The sequence below is a fragment of the Ovis canadensis genome, chromosome 3 (genome assembly GCF_042477335.2).
Source record: "Ovis canadensis isolate MfBH-ARS-UI-01 breed Bighorn chromosome 3, ARS-UI_OviCan_v2, whole genome shotgun sequence".
NCBI classification, from domain to species: Eukaryota; Metazoa; Chordata; class Mammalia; order Artiodactyla; family Bovidae; genus Ovis; species Ovis canadensis.
Genome location: NC_091247.1, coordinates 104037496 through 104053566, shown reverse-complemented (window position 1 = coordinate 104053566; position 16071 = coordinate 104037496). Strand labels below are relative to the sequence as shown.

The 16071-nt window shown below is 47.6% G+C and overlaps 2 protein-coding genes across 11 annotated transcripts in view; one reads left to right on the top strand and one right to left on the bottom strand.

The window, feature by feature from the left end:
- Positions 1-4720, bottom strand: part of KANSL3 (KAT8 regulatory NSL complex subunit 3) — a 44890-nt gene extending 40170 nt beyond the window's left edge. For 7 of the 10 annotated variants that reach the window (XR_011255792.1, XM_069583935.1, XM_069583938.1 and 4 more), the window contains exons 1-2: positions 4641-4720; positions 3351-3615 (exon numbers count right to left, since the gene is read on the bottom strand). Coding sequence is in view for 9 of the 10 variants with exons in the window: in XM_069583935.1 (XP_069440036.1) it covers positions 3351-3565 (215 nt within the window). In the remaining variant the exon portion in view is untranslated. Of the gene's footprint in view, positions 1-3350; positions 4168-4214 lie in introns of those variants that run through there. The other 3 variants (XM_069583936.1, XM_069583943.1, XM_069583944.1) reach the window with 2 other exon arrangements.
- Positions 4721-9675: 4955 nt separating this feature from the next.
- Positions 9676-16071, top strand: part of FER1L5 (fer-1 like family member 5) — a 54108-nt gene continuing 47712 nt past the window's right edge. The window contains exons 1-6 of the mRNA XM_069581935.1: positions 9676-9842; positions 10911-10963; positions 11573-11664; positions 12352-12460; positions 14959-15013; positions 15415-15524. Coding sequence (XP_069438036.1) covers positions 9758-9842; positions 10911-10963; positions 11573-11664; positions 12352-12460; positions 14959-15013; positions 15415-15524 — 504 coding nt within the window. The 5' untranslated portion in view covers positions 9676-9757. The remainder of the gene's footprint in view (positions 9843-10910; positions 10964-11572; positions 11665-12351; positions 12461-14958; positions 15014-15414; positions 15525-16071) is intronic.

Below are 16071 nucleotides of genomic sequence, written 5' to 3'. Positions count from 1 at the left end.
TCCTTTCCCAATTTGGAACCAGTCTATTGTTCCATGTCCAGTTCTAACTGTTGCTTCTTGACCTGCATACAGGTTTCTCAGGAGACAGATCAGGTGGTCTGGTATTCCCATCTCTTGAAGAATTTTCCAGTTTGTTGTGATCCACACAGTCAAAGGCTCTGGCACAGTCAATAAAGCAGCAGCAGATGTTTCTCTGGAACTCTCTTGCTTTTTCGATGATCCAACGGATGCTTGCAATTTGATCTCTGGTTCCTCTGTCTTTTCTGAATCCAGCTTGAACATCTGGAAGTTCATAGTTCATGTACTGTTGAAGCCTGGCTTGGAGAATTTTGAGCATTGCTTTGCTAGCATGTGAGATGAGTGCAATTGTGGGGTAGTTTGAGCATTCTTTGGCATTGCCTTTCTTTGGGATTGGAATGAGAACTGACCTTTTCCAGTCCTGTGGCAACTGCTGAGTTTTCCAAATTTGCTGGCACACTGAGTGAAGCACTTTCAAAGCATCATCTTTCAGGATTTGAAATAGCTCTACTGGAATTCCATCACCTCCACTAGCTTTGTTCATAGTGATGCTTCCTAAGGCCCATTTGACTTCACATTCCAGGATGTCTGGCTCTAGGTGGGTGATCACACCATCGTGATTATCTGGGTCATGAAGATCTTTTTTGTACAGTTCTGCTGTGTATTCTTGCCACCTCTTCTTGATATCTTCTGCTTCTGTTAGGTCCATACCATTTCTGTCGTTTATTGTGCCCATCTTTGCATGAAATGTTCCCTTGGTATTTCTAATTTTCTTGAAGAGATTTCTAGTCTTTTCCCATTCTATTGTTTTCCTCTATTTCTTTGCACTGATCGCTGAGGAAGGCTTTCTTATCTCCTCTTGCTATTCTTTGGAACTCTGCATTCAAATGGGTATATCTTTCCTTTTCTCCTTTGCCTTCAGATTCTCTTCTTTTCACAGCTATTTGTAAGGCCTCCTCAGATAACCATTTTGCCTTTTTGCATTTCTTTTTCTCTCCAAGAAAAAAAAAAAGAGATGTCTGCCTAAGGCTACCATATTCGAGGAAGCAGGTACTGAACATTTCTGTTACCACAGAGAGTCTATCAGGCAATGTTGGTCTAAAGTTCTAAATTATTCATACAAATTTTCCTTTCCTTACCAAGTCAACTGATAGCTAATGATATGCTGTAAAAGCCCATGACTGTCTAAGACAGATCGCTAGGAATGCAGACAGACACCTTAGCTTACTCACTCTGTAAGGAGCCCACAACAGAAACAAACACAAGCGGACACCTGAAAGGTCTTTCGTATTTTAAAACATTAATGAAAAAAATAAATAAAATGTGAATGAAATCCTAGTGCTGTGTTTTTCAGTTCAATAACTCTGTCACCCGAAATATGATGTCAATCACACTGGTCTACTGGCTATCCAGCAAATGGCACTTTAACTTTTTGACCTTAATGATGCTACTGTATACACTCCCAATGGCTAGAATAATTACACCATTATAAAATGAAGTGAAATAATGTGCAGCTGGATTTGGTGGTGGGTGAAAGAGCTGACTATCTTTTGTGGACCAGACTTTGGGCAAGGTACTTAGACTTGGATGCCTGAAAAAGAAGTCCTGATGTCACAATTCCAATCCTATCTTCCCAGGGTCCCTCCCAACTAATGGCACTACTGAGCCAGAAACATGAGAGTCATCCTCCTTTCCTTTCCCCTTAATCCTGGCCACTCTTGCCAACTCACCACAGCAGGTCATGTTGGATCTACCCAAGAAGTACACCTCAAGGCCATCCCTTTTTCCCCACTTGTAATATGCCTGTCCCATCAAGGCTCATGATCTCTGACCCTGACCACTCTGCAATGGTGTCCTAGCCAGGTCTTATCTATTCTACTTCAGCACTATCATCTATTAAACAAAAATTCAAAGTGATCTTTTTAAATATAAATTTAATCTCTAGCTTAAAATCCTTCAATGACTTCTTACCAACTCTGAGAATCAAATTCCTACATGAGGTAGCCCCTGCCAGCTTCTCCCCTAGCTCCCACTTACACTCCCATTGCAACCACCTTCCAGATCCAGTGGCCTAAAAAGAGCTCCTAAAATACGCCAAACTCCCACTTATAGGGCTCATATATGGAGCCAGTCTATAAGAGGAAGTAATTTTCTGAGTGCTGAAATGACCAAGTTCACAAAATCTCACTTTAAGAAAATAATCATGAGATTTAAATACAGGAGTTTCAATGCTTGCAAGAAGCTATTACATAACTAAAAGAGAGACTTGCAATTCTATTCAAAAGAGCTCTTCAGTGATGCCCTTGATCAGAAGCATCAGGATTATGCTCAATTATTCTCTAAAATCACAGATCCTGTGACCTGTACATCCAAAATAGGCCAACAAAATGAGGCTCTCGCTGGGAAATGAAATAAAAACCACTATTCTACATGTGTTACACACACATGTCATGGCACTTATAGCTCATTAAGGCTCACTGGTGGATCTAAAGAAGCAAAGCACAAGATCTCTGTTTTCCAGCAAACCTAAAACCTGTGCTAGAGATTAAACATCAGGTCAGATTGAGACAAACAAAAACAAACTCCTCCCCCAAAAAGTTTATAAAATTATTAAGGGCATGATTTTATCATCAAAATAGAATATATCACTAAATCTTGAAATACCTTGTGTTCCAAGGTAATCAGAATGCCTTAAAGTTCCAAAGAATTGCTAAACAAGTTTACACAGACCAAATGTAACTGTATCACATATTACATGGTAAGTTTATGAAAAAATTCCCGACCCTATTACGTAGGCAAGCTGAAAATACAACCAGATCTCAGAAGGATTAAGATCAACCCATGGTGACAGTTCCATAACAAGTTAAGAGGGAAAGAAAAGTCGTGGGCATGTGCTCCTAAGCTTTGCAGGTGAATGGAGAAAAAACAAACCAAATTACCATGAAAAGGTTATTCCCCAGTGTTGGAGCCAGAACACTGGGCTATTTTAGGAATGAGTCTAATCCTATGTGACAATTTTTAAAAGTCAACTCTTCCATCTTTTTCTTCCGTTTAAATAATCATCTTCAATTCCTCTTTCCACACAAGTCCTCTTATCCTAAATGTAATCAGCTGTCCGCTTTCCTTTGAACATCCTGCCTTCCTAACTCATTAGATGTCTTGAATCCAGATGTTCACCAAGAGGCCTGACATCCTCAGGATGGTTAACAAGGATGCTAAATTAAACATCCCACCCCATCCCTAATCTCCCACAATAAAATACACTCTAATCCCCAACTGATTACTGCCCAGTTAGGGTGACAGCAGCCCATAGGAGAGAAGGCCAAACTCACATGGTACTTTCGTGCTGCCTCCGAGGAGTAACAAAGAGCATGCGGGTGGGGCGGGCACTACTGGCATCGGGGTGGGCACTCCACGGCTTAGCATAGCTGTGATCCAGAAACACCAGGTCCAGTTCCCGCTCATGCACCGAGAGCTGGAAGAGCAAAGAGGTGCCCATGCGCCGCGCTGAAGTCTGGAAGTCCCTCTCCCCACCGCGGTGGGCCATGTCAGAAGAGGGGCAGCAGGTCAGAGAACGGTTATCTGCATGCTAGTCACCTGCGGCGAAAAGTTTCAGTTCAAGTCAATTCAAATGCTCTGAATTTCTTCCAACCTAGAACATCTTAATAGGCTTATGTTAGTGACTTTCTACCATTGGCAGTTGCGTATTATATAATTACATAATATCTGTCACACTGCAGACCCTTGCCCGCGTCGGGAGGGTTCCTGAGTTCCCACTCCACCACCCAAAATGGCTATGGCGCCCCCTCCATCCTCAGTCTCTACAATTCGGTCCATTGGGAAGCTGGAGGACTGCCTCACGTGGACAGATACTAGACTTGCTTGGCCAGCGCCACAGTTTCCCAGGTGGGCGCAACGGGTTTTGGCAAACGAGGAATCACAAATAGTACTAATTCCACAGCTAAGGGTCTCGACGGCTGCGAACCATTCTCACTGAGCCGTCTCCGGCCGGAGCGTGAGCATTGCTGAAACAGTTGCGCAACGTGGGCCTCGGGGAAGCCCTGACCTCTCTCCTTTGTGTTAAACAAGTTTTGTAACTACTTCATAATGCTCTGGAGTTTTAAAAATCTACAGATGAGCGGTCCTTCCCAAAGCCTGTAACAAAATGCTACGCCCGGAAGGCCCCTCTCCCTCACCCAAGGCCCGGGTGGTCCCCGGGGAACCGCCCTCTACCGCAGGTACCCTCGGGGGTCCCGCCCCCGAGCCTCAAAACCGCTCCAGCAGGCAGGCAGGGCTCATAATTCGCACTTCACAGACGCAGGCGCCGGCTCAAGGGGATGGAGTGACTTGGCCAAGGTCACAGAGAGTTCGCGACAAGAAGGAGCCGCCTCGCACCCGCCTCCCGCCCGCCCCGGCCAGGCTGAGCGCCCGCGTCACGGCGGCCCGAGCCCGCCCCCGGCCCTACACGATCGTCCGACCCAGATCGCCAGGACCCGGGCTCTAGCGCCCGGCCCCCGCATGCCCCGGGAGCCAGGAGATCCTAGCCGAGACCCCCCGCCCGCTCCGACCCGAACCACGACCCCTCAGGCCCGCCATCCCGGCCAGGGCCGACTCTCCCTCACCCGCAATCGTCCGGCCGCGCGCTCGGCCCGGGCCGGATCCCTGTGCGCGTGCGCGCTACCGCCTCCACGCCCCGGCGCCCAGGGCACGGAGCAAAGTGCGGAAGTGGATTCCAGCTGGGAAGGGAGGGGCGGTGAGCCGCAAAACCCGGAAACGATGCAGCTGCAAGGGAGCCCGTGCTGCTGCTGCTGCTGCCAAGTCGCTTCAGTCGTGCCCGACTCTGTGAGACCCCACAGACGGCAGCCCACCAGGCTCCCCCGTCCCTGGGATTCTCCAGGCAAGAACACTGGAGTGGGTTGCCATTTCCTTCTCCAGTGCATGAAAGTGAGGAGTGAAAGTGAAGTCGCTCAGTCGTGTCCGACTCTTCATGACCCCATGGACTGCAACCCACCAGGCTCCTCCGCCCATGGGATTTTCCAGGCAAGAGTACTGGAGTGGGTTGTCATTGCCTTCTCCAAGGGAACCTCTACTTCCGCTTTATTGACTACGCCAAAGCCTTTGACTGTGGAAAATTCTTCAAAAGATGGGAATTACCAGACCACCTTACCGCCCTCCTGAGAAATCTGTATTCAGATCAAGAAGCAACAGTTAGAACTGGACATGGAACAACAGACTGGTTCCAAATCAGGAAAGGAGTACGTCAAGTATGTTGTCACCCTACTTATTTAACTTATATGCAGAGTACATCATGCAAAATGCCGGGCTGGATAAAGCACAAGCTGGAATCAAGATTGCCAGGAGAAATATCAATAACCTCAAATATGCAGATGACACCACCCTTTTGGCAGAAAGCTAAGAAAAGCTAAAGAGCCTCTTGATGGAAGTGAAAGAGGAGAGTGAAAATGTTGGCTTAAAACTCAACACTCAGAAAACTAAGATCATGGCATTTGGTCCCATCACTTCATGGCAAATAGATGGGAAAACAATGGAAACAGTGAGAGACTTTTTCTTGGGCTCCAAAATCACTGCAGACGGTGACTGTAGCCATGAAATTAAAAGACGCTTCTTGGAAGAAAAGTTATGCCCAACCTAGACAGCATATTAAAGAGCAGAGACATTACTTTGCCAACAAAGGTCTGTCTAATCAAAGTTATGTTTTTTAAGTAGCCATGTATGGATGTGAGAGTTGGACTGTAAAGGAGGCTGAGCACCAAAGAATTGATGCTTTTGGACTGTGTTGGAGAAGACGCTTGAGAGTCCCTTAGACTGCAAGGAGATCCATCTAGCCAATCAGGAGGAGAAGGGGAGGACAGAGGATGAGATGGTTGGATGGCATCACCGACTCAATGGACATGCGTTTGAGTAAGCTCCAGGAGTTGGTAATGGACAGGGAAGGCTGATGTGCTGCAGTTCATGGGATCGCATGACTGAGCTACTGAACTGAACTGAATTGAGAAAGCACATGGGCTTTGCTTGCAGACAGCACGGGGTCTGGTGTATGGGTTCTTGCATCTTCAGCAAGAAAAGTGAGGGTGAGGGAGGAGGCTGGCCCCTGCAGCCCCTATTCTTGCTGTCCCCCACTGTTGCTTTGTAGGTTGTCTGGCCAGGGCCGGGAGGCAGGGCAACCTACTTTCCACTCCGCAAAGCTCATCCCTTACCTACCAGGTTGTGTTCCTTAGGAATTTACTTCTTATGCTGCATGCCTGAAACTAACACAATACTGTAAAGCAACAATACTTAAATTAAAAAAAAAAAAAGAATTTACTTGAGAAACAGCCACAATAAAAATACATGTAAAAATTAAAAGTTGCTGTGAGCCTAAAACTGCTCTGAAAAAAAAAACTGTTAAAAATAAATAATTTGTGCAGTGCTGCTTTCTGGTCTCTGCAAAGATGTGTCAAGATGGCCCTACCCTTAAGAAGTTAAAGCGAATCAGTGCCGCCCTCAAGGCAGTGATTAGACTTCGTGGTTGTACTTAGTTGCTTCAGTGGTGTCCATCTCTTTGCAACCCCACGGACTGTAGCCTGCCAGGTTCCTCTGTCCATGGAATTCTCCCGGCAAGAACACTGGAGTGAGTTGCCGTGCCCTCCTCCAGGGGAGCTTCCCCACCCAGGGATTGAACCTGCATCTGTTGAGTCTCCTGCATTGGCAGGCAGATTCTTTACCTCTGAGTCACCTGGGAAGCCCGGTGAAAAAAATTCATTATCATAAAAATAAAATACTGAATACAGTATAGATTTAGCCTCCAAATGAGATATGAATGAAAACAGGTTGCAGAAAAGGCAGGTGTACTAAACCTGTCATCGTGTGTGATAAACAACAGTTCAGTTCAGCAGCTCAGTCGTGTCTGACACTTTGCAACCCCATGGAAAGTCACTTCTTCACATCAGGTGGCCAAAGTATTGGATTTTCAGCTTCAGCAACCAATGAATATTCAGGACTGATTTCCTTTAGGATAGACTGGTTGGACCTCCTTGCTGTCCAAGGGACTCTCGAAACTCTTCTCCAACACCACAGTTCAAAAGCATCAATTCTTCAGTGCTCAACTTTCTTTATGGTCCAACTTTCACATCCATACATGATTACTGGAAAAACCATAGCTTTGACTAGACAGACCTTTGTTGGCAAAGTAATGTCTCTGCTTTTTAATGTGCTGTCTAGGTTGGTCATAACTTTTCTTCCAGGGAGCAAGCGTTTTTTAATTTCACGGCTACAGTCATTGTGATCTGCAGTGATTTTGGAGCCCCCCAAAATAAAAGTCTGTCACTGTTTCCCCATCTATTTGCCATGAAGTGATGGGACCAAATGCCATGATCTTAGTTTTCTGAATGTTGAGTTTTAAGCCAACATTTTCACTCTCCTCTTCCACTTTCACCAAGAAGCTCTTCAGTTCTTCACTTTCTGCCATAAGAGTGGTGTCATCTGCATATCTGAGGTTATTGATATTTCTCCTGGCAATCTTGATTCCAGCTTGTGTTTCTTCACCCAGTCCAGTGTTTTTCATGGTGTACTCTGCATATAAGTTAAATATGCAGATAAACAACGGTGCCTGCCTGGCAAGTCAGTTGTTTCTGACTCTTTGTGACCCCATAGGCTGTATGTTAGCCCGCTAGGCTTCTCTGTTTATGAAATTCTCCAGGCAAGAATACTGGAGTGGGTTGCCATGCCCTCCTCCAGGGTAGATAAGGTCTAAAAGTGATGAGTTGGAAAGTTTGGAAGAGAAAAGCTGGGAGATGGGAAAGGAGTGAAAAATGATGTAAAAGAACTGACTTGGTAGATAATCTCTTAGAGTGAAAAATTCAAGAGATGTTATTTAAATATACTATTTAGAGGTATAGAGGTTAATATTATTAGGATGACAGGAAAAGAGCAGCCTTTGGTTCATCTTTCACCACCCTTAATTCTCCTGCCCTGGCACTTATTTTCCTCCAGCATTCTGCTGCTTTTTTCTCTTTATGTCTGATCAGCACAGTGTATGAACTGGTATGTTTTCTCTGCCCTTCCTTCCTTAGCACACCAAGTTAATCATTTTTTTTTTCAATCTTTGCCAATCAGGGAGGTGATACATGGTATCTTATTGTATTTCTTTGCTTATTAATGAGCTTGAATTTTTTTTTTACATATTTTTCTTGTTTGGGGGGCTTCTGAGTCCACTTTGGCAAAATGACAAACAGTATCTCATTGCATTTCTTTGATTAGTAAATAGGTTGAATTTGTTTTGCATCTTTTAAAAAAAATCTGTTTGGGCAATGTTCCCTCTGGAGTATTCATCCTTTTCTTATTGAATTATAAGAACTGTTGCAGATGTTTCCTGCCTTGATACTTGTCTTTTAAGGTACATTTTTCTATACAAGCATCTTAAATTTTATGTGACCAAATCTATCAACCTCTTCCTTTACTGAGTTTGCCTTTTGTGTCATGATTAGTTTGGAAAATCTTTCACAAAGCAACAAGCATTGTGTCATTGTTAGATTTCAAGAAAAACTGTCAGGAAGACTAAAAGCAATCGTAGCACCGTAATCACACATCCAGTTTATTTTTTTTTAATTGTTGTTCTTTGAATGCTATGCATGTTTTAGAATGCGTAGTAAGCTTAGTGCTAAATTGTTTCATCAATTAATACACATTTTTAAAACATTCATTAATTTTTCTGCTAATGGGACTTCCCTGGGGGTCCAGTGGCTAAGACTCCCCATTCCCAATGCAAAGGGTGCAGGTTCCATCCCCGATCAGGAAACTAAGACCCCACACGCCCTGTGGCCAGAAAACCGAAACATAAAACAAATTCAGTGAAGACTTTAAAAATGGTCCACATCAAAAAATAACCAAAAAAGTCTTAATAAGTTCACATGCCGCAACTAAGACCCGGCACAGCCAAATAAATTGACAAAAAAATTTTTTCATGCTAACTCTTGGATGTAGTTAGATGTAGGTTATATAATGATCAACCTTCTAAAGTAGAAAAGGCTTAGGGACAACAAGAGCAATGACCTGCTCCATTCTCATTCTGAGAGGTCTTGAGAGCAAGCAAGATACCACAAGATTATATTGTCAGTGAGATTTTTCTTTTGAGAGCTTCTTTAACCTTACAAACCCAGCTGGCTGGCATAGGAATTTGTTAATGAGTAAGCTTCTTTGGTTAAAGAAAGACTCATTATCTAAACTCATGTCGTCTTTAGAAAAAGGGAGGCCTTGATGTTTGCTTCCACGTTAGGAAGGACTTCTGAAACACCACTGAAATCATCTTTGAGTTCCCTATTCCTTTCCTCAGCTCACTTCCCTTCTCTATTTTCTTATGGAAACAGTGTGACTTTGGCAAGGATTCAGTCCAGATATCTTGCTTGTATAAAGAGAACGTATTCCCCTTTTTCCTGATCTTGAAATTAGGAGAACAGTAAAAACAAGAGAGCAAAGAAATTGGGAAGGGGAAATGAACTTTAGCCAAGCTGTTTTGCTTCTACAGCCCGGGTCACCTCAAGCCACTGGCTCCATCATGCCCTATGACTTCTTCCTCTTTCCATTCTCTTCCTTCCTCTCCAGAATCAAGAATCACCGGCCTTTGTGACATCACCTCTGTTGCTAAGCAACAGACTTTACTCACCCTAGGAGAAGCCCTGGACTAAGGTGCTCCAAGCAGGAAGTTTTGCCTGAGAAGGACATTGAGAAGTAGAGGGGGAAGATGCTGCGGCTTATCGTGCAGTCGGCCAAGATTAGCCCACCCCTAAGCCCCCCACCCAGACCCTGCGTGTCCGTGTACTTCAGAGGTAAGAGCCAGGACCCCCCAAGAGGCAACATGTGTCCAGTGCTAACTAGACCCATTGGTGCCCTACTATGTAAAAGATGCCGTGTGACCAAAAGGCGAGGTAGACGTCATCCGGGTCTTTCAAATTTATCATCCTTATTGCTGTGATTTCTCTTAGTATGACTCCTCTGCCTTCATTTTTTCCGTTGAACGGCTACATGTCCAACTCTTTGCAACCCCATGAACTGTAGGCCGCCAAGCTCCTCTGCCCATGGAATTCTCCAGGCAAGCATGCTGGAGTGGGCTGCCGTGCCCTCACACGCGTATTCATCCCCTGGGAAGAATCTCAGAGTTACCAATTTAGGGGTTCTTTGCGGGGCTATGGACTGTTCTTTGTTAAAGATGTTTCTGGAGAAGACAAATTGTAGTGGATAAAGACCTTTCAACCCATTAGAGATGTTTTAGGATGTCTCAGGGTACACTGGCTTTACCGTTGGTTGTTACCCAACGGTAACAACAGAACCCTTAAATCCCGGTGCCTTAACACAGCAGAAGTTCACCTCTTGCTTACAACCAAGTCTAACGTTGACGGTACAGATCAGGCAGCAAACCTGAATGACTCCTCCAAACAGTAGACTGGGGACCAGCTGCCTGTTGCTGGTGGCTGCAGAGTCTCCAGGCATTGCTCTGCCCGCAGACGGTGAGAGTGGACACGGGAGTGGGGAGGGGAATGGACGCTCTCGTGGGAAGCTTCGGGAGACAATCCAGGCAGCAGTTAAGTATCGCTCCCACACTCCATTGGCCAGGACGAGTTACCCGGCCCCAACCTGGTGTGAGATGACTGGGAACTGTGTACCCAGGAGGAAAATGAAATGAACACATAACGTTATTTGTCACATGGGGGTGATGTCACTCTTAACAAAAGGTGAGAAGTTTAGAAAACTCCAAAGTTAGAAAGAATCAGTGCCACATCGCACCTGCCAATGTAGACTGGATGTTTTCTTAGAGAGTCTGACCTCTCTTTGCTCACTCGAACCTAGACTTTGAAACATGTCGTATCGCATATGCTGGCCCCTTGGTGTCTTTTCAGATGTCAAGAGGACAACTCGTGAGGTGGAAGGCAATCACCCCGTGTGGAATGAGGTAAAACACATTAGGACAAGCCCAGATGAGACCATGACAAGCCCAGCCTTCAGGCTGGGTCCAGGCTGACTGTGCTCAGAAGTCTAGGGAGGGGACAGAGGCCTCCTCAGCCTTCCCATGGCTGGAGCATCTTGCCCTGTGAGCAGCCTCTGTGCTGAGAAGGCTGTGTGGGGTCTCAGGGCCACTGTAACCACAGCTGCTTAGAGCTCTTGGCCTTCCACCTCACCCTAGGGAGGGACTCAGCTTGTCCAACCAGCCATCCTGCTGTTCCCAGAGACAGGGCTCCCTCTGCAGGATCCCCTCTCATCTCCCATCCATCCTTGTCCCACCACCTGATTCCTAAGCCCCTTAACTACTAACAAGCCCCCAGTACTGCAGCTAAGCTCTAGGAGCTCAGGTGGGATGCCCAGCTCCTGGGTGAAGGTAACAAATGCCTCCTCTTAGGAAACTGGACTTGAGGGAGAGTCCTCAGTTCAAGTCCTCACTTCAAGTCCTCAAGTCCTCAGTTCAACAGTGCCAGAGCTTTACCTGCCTCTTTTCTCGTTTCCTAGAGGGATGGGAAGGGGGCGGGGTAGAGGGAGGGTACTGACTTCTCCGTGGCTCCCCCAGACGCTCATCTGGCACCTCTGGAACCACCCCCTGCAGAAGGACTCTTTCCTGCAAATCGCCCTTCGAGACATGGGCTCAATGAAGAAGGAAAGGTAAGGCTCCCCCAGAGAGAGAGGCAGGAGGAGCCTGATTCTCTGACCAAATCTACAGCAGATGCTGTGTCTCCAGTCTCTCATCCATAACTCACTCAGATGCAAGGACTAGAACCCACTCTAGACAGCTAATACCCAAAAAAAAAAAAAAAGGTATCAAGGCTAGAATTATAGATAGACAGATCAAACAGAATTAGGAAACTGGGGACTCAGGAGCTTTCTGTCTCTTTTGAAGACACAGGATCTCAAACCTGTTTCTTTCTGCCCAACACTGGTTTCTCATCACAGCCCCATGCTGAAACTGAGCTATGGCATCCCAGGTCAAAATTCCTAGGACAGAGAATTTGATTGGCCCAGCTTTGGTCAGATGCCCACCTCCTGGTCCAATCAGCTGTTCCTTAGCACAGGTCCTGTTCCAGAGGAGCGTGGGAGCAGAGCTTCTAGAAAGGGGCTGGGCACAGCAGGGCAGAGCCAGTAACTAGAGTGCCCACTGGCAAGGAAGCCCCCAAGCAAGTTCCCAGAGAGTTGAGAGTCCTGCGCCCTCTAGTGGATGCTCTGCATCACCGCATCCTTCCTTCTGTCTGGACAGCACAGCCTCCAGGAGGGAAAAGACATCCCTGGATAAAGCTCTGCCTGAGACAGAGGACACCTGGCTCAGGATCTCACACCTGCTCCCTGTCTCCCCAGGTTCATTGGCATGGCCACAGTACTGCTCAAGCCCTTGGTGAAAAAACCAAGAAAGATCCTTTTTGTGAATGACCTAACCCTGCTCAACCATTCCATGATGCCCACAGAGGTGAGTCAGGCCCCAGGGAGGGGGGCTGCAGGAGTGGGGGGCCGCTGATGAAGCTGGGCCATGCACTGCAGCAGTGTCTCAGGGGCCCCCCTAACCCAGAGAACATTTTCTACCCTGGGGGACCCCATCACACTTGTCATCATCTCCCCAAGTTCCATGACGCTCTCCATCTACTGACTCACCCCTCTACCCTTCACCCACCCATTGAGATCAGAACTCAGTCAATTGTCTGCTGGTGTCAGCAACTGCGCTAGGCCTGGGATACAAACTGGAACAAAGCCCACATCTATCGTCACTCACCTGGCAAGCACTCCCGCACACGTGTACTGGGGTCTGTAAAGCTACTTCAGTGAGGTCAGGGGGGAATGAATGGCTTCACTTGAGAGAAAATGAAAGGCTTCACAGAGGAGGTGATGAGGACCAACCAGATGAGAAAAAGCAAAGGCGATTTATTCAGAGCTTGCTATTAATATATAACAAGGGGCTTCCCTGGTGGCTCAGTGGTAACAAATCTGCCTACAATGGAGGAGACACGGATTCGATCCTTGGGTCAGGAAGATCCCCTAGAGAAAGAAATGGCAATCCACTCCAGTATTCTTGCCTGGGAAATCCCATGGACAGAGGAGCCTGGGTGGGCTACAATCCATGGGGTCGCAAAAGAGTCGGACGTGTCTTCGCGACTAAACAACAGATATAACAAGGGAGTCAGCCACCAGCACTTGGATCTGACAGAGACGCAAAGGTAGGCAGAGGAGTGAGAAAACTCAATGGTAGAAAAAAGGGAAGACTTCAGGTAAGTCCTGATGGGAGGCTTTTGATGTGAGGGGAGCTGTAAGTGGACCAACCAGAAGCTGAGCACCCTATGTGATTGCTTGTTGCTGCTGCTGCGGCTAAGTCGCTTCAGTCGTGTCCGACTCTGTGCAATCCCTTAGACGGCAGCCCACCAGGCTCCTCTGTCCCCGGGATTCTCCAGGCAAGAATACTGGAGTGGGTTGCCATTTCCTTCTCCATGTGATTGCTTAAGGGTATATATTTGGCTTTCTCCCGTTGGCCCTGAGCTAAAAGTGGGAACAAAATTAAGGGATTCATCAGTTATTAATCAAGTCCTGGCTGTTTGTCGCCAGAGCTGGCGGTCTGACTTTCTATAGGTCGGACTCACAGCAAACTGACTTCCTGGGCTGGTGACTGTAAGTATCAGGTTCATTTCCCGAGCTGATTGCTACAGAGGGTAGGTCAGAGTTCCACTTGTATAGATTAAAAAACATTTTTTTAATGTGGTTTTATTTCTGGCTGTTCTGGGTCTTGGCTGCTATGCAGGCTTTTTCTCTACCTGTGGCAAGCAAGGGCTGCTCTAGCTGCAGCATGCAGGCTTATTGCAATGGCTCCGTAGTTGCAGAGCAGTAGCTCTAGGCCACGCGCATTTCAGCAGTTGCAGCTCCCGCCTCTGGAGCACAGGCTCAATAGCTGTGGCGCACTGGCTTAGTTGCTTTTCGGCATATGGGATCTTCCTGGACCAGGGGTCAAACCTGTGTCTCCTGCTTTGGCAGGAGGATTCTTAACCACTGACCCACCAGGGAAGCCCTATAGATGGTTTTTAAGGAGAGGCGGAGTGGCTCAGATGGTGAAGAATCCGCCTGAAATTCAGGAGACACAAGTTCAATCCCCGGGTTGGGAAGATCCCCTGAAAGAGGGCGTGGCAACCCGCTCCGATATTCTTGCCTGGAAAATCCCCGCGGACAGAGGAGCCCGGCGGGCTATATAGTCCATGCAGTCGCAAAGAGTCGGACATGATGGAGCGACGAAGCACAGCAGCACATGAGTTTGCCCAATGGATAGGAAAGAAAGACAGCCCCTGGCAGGAATATAAGGTGCTTGTGTGGAGGCTGCAGGGACAAAAGGCGGCCCGGCATGTTCAGGAGGGTGGGCTGCCTGCTCTGCCAGCACTGGGGGAGGGGCGGGGAGGGCTTGACTGTGGGAGGGCCGAGATTGGGCAGTGGCCAGGGGCCAGAAGGGAAGGGCCTTGCGGGGTCTACGCAGATACGCTGATAGTTTAGGGCACTTAGGGAGTTCAGGGGTCAATTCTGACGATGGCTGAGCAGTGAGGGCGCTTGGAGGCAAGAGGTCAGTTGGCGTTTGCTGGAGTTCCCACAAGGCGTCATGAGATGTTGGGCGAGGAGCTTAGCATCAGTGGTTCTAGACTGGTCCCAAGTCACCTCTCTCTCCTCCCCACCCTGCGGCGTTCTATTCTGTTACCACCACGGCCACGCGCCTCCTCTGTTCCTCAGCCCCGTCCGCAGTGACCCGTTGCTCTCTCCCCATCAGTTCATAGCCTCCCTCCACCCCAGACTGCACAGTCCCCCCAGTGGGGCCCTGTGCTGTGGCCAGCATCACTCCACCCGGGACGGCTGGGTGCGACTCCTGCCACGATGGGCCAGGTTCCAGCGCCACGATCTTGCCGGGATTGCCGGATCTTACAGCCCCCTGCGTTTGCCTTGCAGTGCACTGTCACGTTACAGGCGGCCCTTATGACCTACAAGGACATCGAGAAGATCGGTATGTACTTCCACGGGGCTGAGCCCTGCCCTTCTCCAGCCATAGATGGATGGGCTCTTGGGGATTTTGGAGACCCAACCCTTGAGGCCTATAGGATTGTGAGCTCTCCAGACACTTCCCCGTAGACGTAAGACTCAGCCTGCAATGGGCTGCAGAGGAAGGCAAGGATGACCGTTCCCCAGAGTGTGCCCTGCCCACGTATAGAGAGTGAGGCCCAGGGGTACCGAGGGTAGGTGGGGACCATGGAGGGTTCTGGGAGGACATGTGCCCTTACCAGGGCCTCTTGGCTGTGATTTTAGTTAGCACTGGGGTCACTGGGGGACAGAACGATGAAATGGGGGACGTGCCCCCAAGTATCCTGCTCTCCCCCCACGAGAGCCAACCCTGGGCTGTTTCCCCAGGCGATGAAGACCTCCTGGCCATAACAGCTCAAGAGGTGGCCAAGCAGAAGCTGATGTTTCCCAGTGCCACAGTGCACAAGGCTCTGTCCCCAAAGCCTCAGCACTTCCAGGTGAGGCCCTTTACTGAGTCTCAGGAGAGCAGAAGAAACACAGATCATAGATTCAACTGCACAGAAGCTTAAAATGTTCAGTTCCTACCAACACAGCATTGTAAAGCAACTATACTCCAATAAACACTGAAAAAGTAACATAAATTAATACCATTATGGTTAAAAAAAAAGCAAACCATAACCTGAATGATTATTTTTTAATTTATTGAAGCATGTTTTATGTACCAGAATATGGTGTTTCTTGGTAAATATTCTGTGCACACTTAACAATAATTTGCATTCTGCCACTGTTGGATCAAATAGGCTATAAATGTCCATCAGGTCACGTTGATTGATTGTTGTTGTTTAGTCTCTAAGTCATGTCCAATTCTTTTGCAACCCCATGGACTGTAGCCCACCAGCCTCCTCTGTTCATGGGATTCTCTAGGCAAGAACACTGGAGTGGGTTGCCACACCTTCTCCAGGGGATCTTCCCAACCCAGGGATGGAACCCAGTCTCCTGCCCTTGTCTGGTGGGTTCTTTACCGCTGAGCCACTGGGAAAGCCA